The sequence below is a fragment of the Stegostoma tigrinum genome, chromosome 23, assembly GCF_030684315.1.
Source record: "Stegostoma tigrinum isolate sSteTig4 chromosome 23, sSteTig4.hap1, whole genome shotgun sequence".
In the NCBI taxonomy this organism is placed as follows: domain Eukaryota; kingdom Metazoa; phylum Chordata; class Chondrichthyes; order Orectolobiformes; family Stegostomatidae; genus Stegostoma; species Stegostoma tigrinum.
This window is the reverse complement of record NC_081376.1, coordinates 42,879,749-42,889,620: the sequence shown is the minus strand read 5'-3', so window position 1 is coordinate 42,889,620 and position 9,872 is coordinate 42,879,749. Positions and strand designations below refer to the sequence as shown.

The following is a 9,872-nucleotide window of genomic DNA, read 5'->3' as shown; positions in this document are numbered from 1 at the left end:
TCAGGTGATGAAGGGGCAGTGCTTCGAAAGCTTGTGATCTCTAACAAACCTGTTGGACTATAACCTGGTGTGCTGTGACCTCTGACCTTGTCCACCCCAGTTCCCACCGGCACCTCCACATTGTGGCTACCTAATGAGAGAAATCGGAGTTAACGTTTGGGATCAAGTGACCCTTCCTCTGATCTTCTGGGGAAGGGTCACTCGACCCGAAATGTTAACTCTGATTTCTGTCCACGGGCACTGCCAGACCTGCTGACCTTTTCAAGCAATTTCTGTTTCTAAGTTATCTCCTGTTGGATATTGTGAATGATGTAGCATGGAGTCCTGTAGTATATAGAGATGAAATTACTATCACAAGAAATTTAGGACCTCATATTAAAATTATACAGGTCCATGAATTTGGGAATCAGTTAAAACCAGCAGGGAATGAACAGCAGTCAACACGCATCACCCTTATGTCTGCTCCCAGGGTACCTGTGAGCTACTGAAATATAACTATAAATTATTAAAGATCCAAAACTGTGTGGTGCTGTTTGGAGAGGTTTTGGATCCCCTATAAGGAGGGCAAGTGTTGGTTCATTTCCTTGATTGAGTAATCATTTCAGAGCCACTTCGAGTCTAAATCGGGAAATGCATGTTTAAATATTTAATTCAACAGCCAAACTTTGTGCACTTCACTTCACAGAGGGAGTCCAGGTTGCCATGGCAATATGCACTTTTAATGTGCATGTTGTGGGTTGGAGCAGTGGGTAGTAATTGCATTCCTTTTCATTATATGGGCCAGGAATCTCTCGCAGCCTTACTGCCTGTCAGTGGAATGTATTACAAGGTCTTACAGGACTGGCTGCGTTATTGACACACCTTCCTTAACCATCAATTCCTGGAATGGGACTCAACCCCAAAGCCTTTGGCTCAGAGACAGACATTGCTCATTGTGCCATAAGTTCACCCCCACTCGGTTACACAAAGTGAAGTGGAAAGAACGAGAGAGATGGAAAAAGCATTGAAAGGAAATGTATAAAGATGTTTTTGAACTCTTCAATTGTTACAATCTGAAGACATGCCAACTTATCAAGGTTAGTATTGTTAAGTTAGCATCGTTGTTGGTAGGACTTAAGTCCTTATCATGCTGCTACGGTCTTGAATGCATGAAGCCTAACATTTTCCCCCATGTTTACTAGTTATCATGTGACTGACTCCATGAGTTCAGATGACTCAGCAGTTAGCACTGCTACCTCACAGCACCAGAGAACCAAGTTCAATTCTAGCCTTGGTTGACTGTCTGTATGGAGTTTTCATGCTGTCCCTGTGTTTGCGTGGATTTCCACCAGGCACTCTAGCTTCTTCCTTCAGCCCAAAGACGTGCAGGTTAGGTGCATCGGCCATGCTAAGCTGTAGGATGCGGGCTAGGTGGATTATCCACTGTAAATGTGGCAGGCTATCGGGGTAGGGGGTTGTGTAGTCTGGGTGAGATGCTCTTCAGAGGGTTAGTGAAGATGTGATGGGCTGAATGGTCTCTATTTGCACTGTAGGAATTCTATGAATTTCTATGAGTTTCAACACTGGGAAGGTATCAGTGTGTGAAAGACCAAAGCAAATCAGTGATTTTTATTAAATATGTGTCCGTGGTCACCAGAGGTGCTGTCCGGTTTAGTCTCGATAACTGTGAAATCTAACGTCTTCACCATGCTCTCCAGATTAAAATCTGGATGACTGGTTTCCAATGTGCAGTGCTCCAGTTCAAACTCAAGTCACCAGCACCAGTACAACTGGCCTAGACAGCCTGACCTCAGGGACAGGAGGGAGACTTGATTCCTAGTCCTTCACAGAGAAGGCAATAACGATGGGAAAGTAATTTAAAGTAATTCATGTTAAGGGCCAGAGGTGGTGCTGAGGAGGAACAGTTTCACATAAACGATGACATTCATGGCCTGAAAGGATGGTTGATTCAAAAACCTTTATCACATTTAAGAAAATAATTAGATGTGCATTTAATATTTGGCAACCTTCAGCATTACAGACCATAGAAGCATGCAAGCTGGAACAAACATAGACCATTCAGCTCCACTGCTCCATCGTTTGATAAAATCATGACAGAACTTGTGTTGGCCTCAACTTTATTTTTCTACTTTGCCTGAAACCTTGACTCCCTTGTTAGCCGTGAATTTATGACCCCACCATAAAAACATTCAATGGCCCTGCCTCCATTATTCCCTAGGGAAGTGAGTTCTAGAGACTCATCACACTCATCTTATATGGGGCAGCCTTTATTTCTACACAGTGTCCCCTTGGTCTAGCCTGTTCACTGAGGGAAACATTCTCTTATCATCCAGCCTATCCCATCGGGATGTGTTTCAAAAATGATCAAATTGTGATGAAGATGCATAATGTATTATTTTTACTATTACTATTTGGAATTTTACATTCTACAGTAGCAGAAAAATGAATTTTAGCTTTTAAGTCCAGTGAAGGTCTGCATTTCAAGGTCAGAAAGTCATTTTGAACAGTGAGTTGAAAGTAGCATTTTTAATATCTCATGTCATTTTAGATAAATGTTGAGAAAGCTACCTGGACAGAAAATTGCTAAGGTGTTGTTGATTTAAATTCTACAACCGAGAGAGTTCGGAGACAAAGACAGGTTTATTAAGAGTGGAACGGTCTACAAAAGCAAAGGTGCCTGCTGAAATAAGTCCACAGAGACCAGTATCCCAGCACTAAGTCATCCTTTATTTACACATAGAGAGTCCTTGACACTGATCTAGCTCCATCAGAGCCAGCTCTCAGAGTAGACAGAGCTTTTGGCAGTTCTGTTTATACCTGTCAGCCAGTCTCCCTGATTGGACTAAATTAACAGCTCCAATCAGGGAACTCATTTTCCATGAGGTTCACCGGCCTCAACTCATTACAATCACTTCATGAGGAGTAGCAGTCTCCAAAAATAGGCTGGACAGTGCTGGAAAGAAGTCCTGAAAGGCACAGAAGAAAGTTCCTGGAACTGTTGAAGGACAATATAGGATAATGAAGGACATTGTATAAGGTTATTGAAGACATGTTTAAGGAATACATGTTAAACAGTAAGTGAGCTGAGTTAGCAGCTTGTTTAAGGACCTCAGCAAGAGACATTAACTTAAAAAAAGCCTAAAGAGCACAAAGATACCTTTGCTGAAAATGAAATTGTTACAGTTCTACCAACTGAGCAAGGAGCTTAAAGACAAGGTGGTCCCTCACAGGGATTTGAGTGTCTGGAAGGTTACTGTTGGGATAAAAAAATTAAATCTTTCGTTCTAATATTTATAACAAAATGGCTTCAAAGCGATATTGTATATCTTAACAAAGTTTGTGTCTTTCCTTTGTGTGCAATGAGCTTTTAATTCATTTGTTAAAACAACATTGGCAACTTCTTGTGAAATGTACAATAACTGACCTCCACAGCAAACAAAAAGAGAAAATAAACATGTGGCCTATCAGGTTTCACTCTGGCACCTTGTTTGTCCAATATTACCATCAGCTAGGATCAAAACAATCTAAACTCCAATGGGTAAAGGCCCAATCTGTTTCAACTTTCTCACAAAATAATCCTTTATTATTCAAGTGAAATCTCTCTGAACTGTGACCAATTAGGAATTGGATGAGGTTGGATCATTGGCTGGGACAGGCTGTATAGCCTCTTTGCCGGCAGCAATGTTTGTAGGATTCTGTGTGCCCCATTGGTATCCATTCATTTTTGAACGAAATAGACTTGTCGTCAGTATCTAGATCCCGCCTATGAAAAGTGCTTACTTGTATTTAGAGACTAGGAAACATCAATGTTGTTGGAGAAGAATGGAAAGATTTCAGAGGGTGAGACAAAGAGTTTTGGGTGTTTTGTTTTGTCTCACTGGGAGGAGGTTGTTGTCTAAGGCAAATTATTCTTTGGTATTAGTGAACTGGAAATTGAATTGAACTGGATTGGTCACGTTTCTACAACATTGAAGGGATGAACTCCAAAAGGAAAGGGACAGCCAGGTGGCTGTCAGAGGGGAAATAGTACTCTCAGAGCCTATCTTCATGCAAAAATTTCCTTGGGAGCCTCTGGTACATCAATGTTACTTTGGCAGAAAGGCAGTTTACGCAGTGTCATGCAGGATTTCTAACAGGTAACTTGCAAGCTTCCTGCAAACAACCTCTGTGACTTTAGTGCCAAAATCTCAGTTAATAAGCTAGAGCCATGTTAGACTCTCATAGAATTCCTGCAGTGCAGATAGATGCCATTCAGCCCATAAAGTCTTCACTGATTCTTCCACCCTGACCTACCCCCTCCATACCCATAACCTTGCATTTACTGTGGCTAATCCACCTAGCTTGATCACCTTTGGATTGTAGGAGAAAACTGGAGTTCTTGGCGGAAACCCATGCAGGGGAGAATGTGCAAACTCTACATAGACAGTTATCTGAGGCTGGGATCGAACCCAAGCCCCTGGCTCTCTGAGGCAGCAGTGCTAACCACTGTGCTGACTCCCTGAAAATACTCCTGGCAAAATAAAATGAATTACTTGTTACATTTCATTCTTTGTTTCAAATTACAATAGGTCCTCACTTGAAGTTGTCACTGTTTTCTTTAAAGTCACAACTTTAAGTGAAACATTTTATCTGGACCCTAGGTTTAATGTTAGAATTGGAACTACATTCTTTCAGACATTTTCTCACCCAGAAAACAATGTGCAAGTTGATATACCATGCAGCATAGTGTATACCTAGCAAAATAAATCATTAAAAATAAAAGAAATACGTGGTTGAGTACTTTGAAGACATTCTCATTCAGAGAAATGACATTAATACTTTATAAGTTGAAATGCTGTGCATTCCTGAATGTGTACGTTCAAGAATTAAATAATCTTTTGTAATAAGTTGAAAAATATCAAATAAATATGAATGTAAATATAAATAATGTAAATGAATGATAAGTAAAATTACACACACCGCCATTCTAGTTTAGGCTAGGTTGCTCACTCTCCTCAATGTTGCTGCGAAGAAAGTCAGTCAGTGCCTCCTGAGTGTGTGTGGGACATACAGGTCACAGGCTAGAAAAAAAAAGTCCATAATTGCAGCAGTAAACTGGTGTAGTGGCCCAAATCTAACAATCTGAGATGGAATCCTATTTCTGACCCAGGTTAGACTGAATATTGCTCACATCCCCCGGAGGAGTTTTCCAGGTGTATTTCCGAGCTGCGAGCCTGCCCAGCCAAAGCAATGCGCTCCATTCCAGCGATGCACACAGGCAGCAGCGGAGTGTCAGGGCAGTGGAACTATGTCCCTTTCGCAGCTCTGTACTGTATTAAAGGTCCTTAACCCACTTTAACCGTGACTGAGAGAATGCAAGTGGGTAAGGTAAGTGATGGGATAGGGTGCCTGGCGGTTGAGTGGGTACAGCTGGGAGAAATGGTGTCAGGTAGGTAAAGAGGTAGGTTAGGGTAACTAGAATACCAAGTGGGTCATCTGGTTAAATGCCAGGTCATTGAAGAGCACAGGTAGAAGATGTCTGAGGAGTACCGGTGTGCCTTGGGTGGTAGATAATGGTGGAGTATGGTGTCAGATAAGTGAGGGATATAGCTGGCAGGTGGCAGGAGGGTAAAGATGCCAGCTGGATGATAGGTGACCAGTTGGGTGAGGAAATAGAGTGTCAAGAGAGTGAATGATGCAGGTATGAGGTAGGTGAGGGGTTAATTAACAGTTGGGGTGGGGGCTTAAGGTGCCAGGTGACTGCGGGGCACAATAGCCAGGGGAGTGAGGGTGTAGGCAGGGATAAGGATGCCAGGTGGGTGAGTGATATAGCTGGCAGGTGTGTAAACCAGGTGGGTGAGGATTGAGAGTAGCATGACTGCAGGTGAAGGGATTGGGTAAGGGAAGATTTGGGAATTGGCAGTCAAAGAGGAGAGATGGGGAGGACTTAGAGGTGGGAGTCAGTCTGGGGGCTTGCTGCGTTTGAGGTTTTTGCTCTGGTTTGGAGTGATGGGGGAGTGGTGGAGATTCACAAAGGGTAGTCCTCAGGGGAACTGAGTCACGGGGTTCCAAGCGGGTCATATCCATGGTGGGGCTTGGGGTTCATGGGCTGCCGTGGGGTTAGTCAATGGAGTTGAGGGGGGGGGGGGGGTGTGAGGTGGGCAGTAGTGAGTCAAGTTCCCTAGTTGGCCACCAATTCGAGCACGTTTAAATTCCATTAACCTTCTCTGGTTAACTATTCTGTTCAGTGAGTTAGAACTCCACTAGGAAGTCTGACCCTAACTCTGGGGCTTGGCACTTTATTGATTGGTACGAAACCACCTTCAGAAACTTCAACTCCCTGGAAAAGTGCCACACAATCAGGATTTCCATGTGGTTCAGATGCACAGCTCGTGTCTACATTACAGCGACAACAACCTTCCAACAAGAATATCTTGGGCATCATCCCCAGTGGTGGGAGTGACCATAAAGTGGAATCATTTAGCAGTGACTTACAGTAATTTGTTGCAACTTCTCAATGTTGCCACTGAGGCCTGAGGACCTGGATATTTCACTGAAGATAATGGAAAGGCTTATCATGCTCACTGTGTATAAATTGGACAGAGACTCCTTCAGTACACGGGTTTGAAGTTAAAGGCTGAAGTCAGGAGGTTGCTATTCTAATCATCTTGCTCCTCTGCTGTACCTCATCAGTTAACTCAGCATTGAATTTTTATCTTGAAAATGGATAGACACGTGAAGTGCCATAACTTGGAAGGCTTCAGGCGAAATACTGGAAAATAGAATGACATTTTTCAGCCAGCATAGACACAATGCGTCAAGTGTCTTCCATCTATGTAGCAAATTCTCTTATGGCTAAATGCCATCAAAGATACCTACTGTTCCAATTCCCACCCACATTTTGGAAAATCAGACCATTAGGCTGTGCTCCTGCTCCCAGCTTACAAGCAGAAACTGAAGCGCGAGGATCTGGAGGAGAAAGTCATACAGTGCTGAGCTGCGGTAACAGGCAAGCTTCTATGTGACTGCTTGGTGTCAGCGAACTGGTCCATATTCAAGAACAGAGCGGCCATCCTAAATGAGTACGCCAATACCATCATAAACGTTATCAGTAATTGTGCAGAAGGTAATAATACACACCAACTCCGGCCTGCCAGACTGCCTTGATCCACTACAATCCGCCTACTGGCACAACATATCCATGGCAGATGCCATCTCCCTGGCTACACTCATCTCTGGAATATCTGGGTGACACGGATACCTATGTCAGACCCCTATTTATTGACTTTAGCTCCGCCTTCATCACCATAATTCCAAACAAATCCATCTCCAAACTCTGAGACCTAAGAGTCTCTTCCCACTTTGCAACGGAATCCTTGTCCTCCTGGCCCACAGGCTGCAGTAGTAAGGATAGGCAACAACACATCCTCCACCATAATCCTCAACACCAGTGCCCCGCAAGGCTGTGTACTCTGCCCAGTACTATACTCCTTACACACTCACAACTGTGTGGCTAAATTCAGCTCTAACTCCATTTACAAATTTGCTGATGATACCACCATAATGAGTCAGATCTCAAATAACGACGAGACAGAGTGCAGGAGAGAGATAGACAGCTAAATAGTTTGGTGTAAAGACAACAATCTCCCCGTCAATGTCAGCAAAACGTAGGAGCTGCTCATCGACATTAGGAAGTGGAGTGGAGGACACTCCCCGTCTGTATCAACGGTGCTAAGGTGGAGGTGGTTGTGAGTTTCAAGTTTCTCGAAGTAAATATCACCAACAATCTGTTCTCGTCCACCAACCTCGACACTACAGGAATGAAAGCACAACAACACCTCTACTTCCTCAGATGTCTAAGAAAATTCAGCATAACTCTTACCAATTATTGTAAGTGCCCCACAGAAAGCATCCCATCCAGATGCATCACAGCCTGGTACAGCAACTGGTCTGCCCAAGACCAGGAGAAATTACAGAGAGATGCCTCTTGCCTAAGCCTGGTGACCCTCAGGTTAAGCCATCACCAGTTCTTTCTATCTCTTTCTCTCTCTGATGAGGAGCAGGACTATGATGCCTTTACCTTTTAAACAGAGCGGGAAAAAAAGTTAGATTTGGTGCATTCAGATATCAGTGGTTGTTTATTAATAATTCACAAATCTTATATACTGTCAAATAACATCCATGGCACTGAAATTTTGCAAAATTTGATTAGCATTACATTTTTTACATTCCTTCTCCCTTTCGATTTCTTTGTTTTTCTTTCTGTAAATGCATTAACAATTAAATTCATATTTCCTGGTTTGTGTTCTGTGTGAGTCAGTGAAAGCTCTTCAGTGTGATGAATTGAAAAACCCCAGGTTGGGTGAATGCTCAGCTCTCGCATTCCACAGATCCCCAGCAGAGGGTGCTGTGCTGGGTCAGACATCGAACGGCAGAGAGGTGATAAAATGTGAGATAATGAAATGTGAGGCTGGATGAACACAGCAGGCCCAGCAGCATCTCAGGAGCACAAAAGCTGACGTTTCGAGCCTAGACCCTTCATCAGAGAGGGGGATGGGGGGAGGGAACTGGAATAAATAGGGAGAGAGGGGGAGGCGGACCGAAGATGGAGAGAAAAGAAGATAGGTGGAGAGGAGAGTATAGGTGGGGAGGTAGGGAGGGGATAGGTCAGTCCAGGGAAGACGGACAGGTCAAGGAGGTGGGATGAGGTTAGCAGGTAGATGGGGGTGCGGCTTGGGGTGGGAGGAAGGGATGGGTGAGAGGAAAAACAGGTTAGGGAGGCAGAGACAGGTTGGACTGGTTTTGGGATGCAGTGGGTAGAGGGGAAGAGCTGGGCTGGTTTTGGGATGTAGTGGGGGAAGGGGACGAACTGGGCTGGTTTTGGGATGCGGTGGGGGGAGGGGAGATTTTGAAGCTGGTGAAGTCCACATTGATACCATTGGGCTGCAGGGTTCCCAAGCGGAATATGAGTTGCTGTTCCTGCAACCTTCGGGTGGCATCATTGTGGCACTGCAGGAGGCCCATAATGGACATGTCATCTAAAGAATGGGAGGGGGAGTGGAAATGGTTTGCGACTGGGAGGTGCAGTTGTTTATTGCGAACCGAGCGGAGGTGTTCTGCAAAGCAGTCCCCAAGCCTCCGCTTGGTTTCCCAATGTAGAGGAAGCCACACCGGGTACAGCGGATGCAGTATACCACATTGGCAGATGTGCAGGTGAACCTCTGCTTAATATGGAAAGTCATCTTGGGGCCTGGGATAGGGGTGAGGGAGGAAGTGTGGGGGCAAGTGTAGCATTTCCTGTGGTTGCAGGGGAAGGTGCCGGGTGTGGTGGGGTTGGAGGGCAGTGTGGAGCGAACAAGGGAGTCACGGAGAGAGTGGTCTCTCCGGAAAGCAGACAGGGGAGGGGATGGAAAAATGTCTTGGGTGGTGGGGTAGGATTGTCGATGGCGGACGTGTCGGAGGATGATACGCTGTATCCGGAGGTTGGTGGGGTGGTGTGTGAGAACGAGGGGGATCCGCTTTGGACGGTTGTGGCGTGGGCAGGGTGTGAGGGATGTGTTGCGGGAAATGCGGGAGACGCGGTCAAGGGCGTTCTCGACCACTGTGGGGGGAAAGTTGCGGACCTAGAAGAACGTGGACATCTGGGATGTGCGGGAGTGGAATGCCTCATCGTGGGAGCAGATGCGGCGGAGGCGGAGGAATTGGGAATAGGGGATGGAATTTTTGCAGGAGGGTGGGTGGGAGGAGGTGTATTCTAGGTAGCTGTGGGAGTTGGCGGGCTTGAAATGGACATCAGTTACAAGCTGGTTGCCTGAGATGGAGACTGAGAGGTCCAGGAAGGTGAGGGATGTGCTGGAGATGGCCCAGGTGTACTGAAGGTTGGGGTGGAAGGT

General features: G+C 45.1%; 1 protein-coding gene across 1 annotated transcript in view; it reads left to right on the top strand.

The window, feature by feature from the left end:
* Positions 1-879: 879 nt before the first annotated feature.
* Positions 880-9,872, top strand: part of LOC125462212 (neuronal-specific septin-3-like) — a 411,217-nt gene continuing 402,224 nt past the window's right edge. Inside the window, exon 1 of the mRNA XM_048551946.2 lies at positions 880-1,076. Within this exon, the coding sequence (XP_048407903.2) occupies positions 1,061-1,076 (16 nt within the window). The 5' untranslated portion in view covers positions 880-1,060. The remainder of the gene's footprint in view (positions 1,077-9,872) is intronic.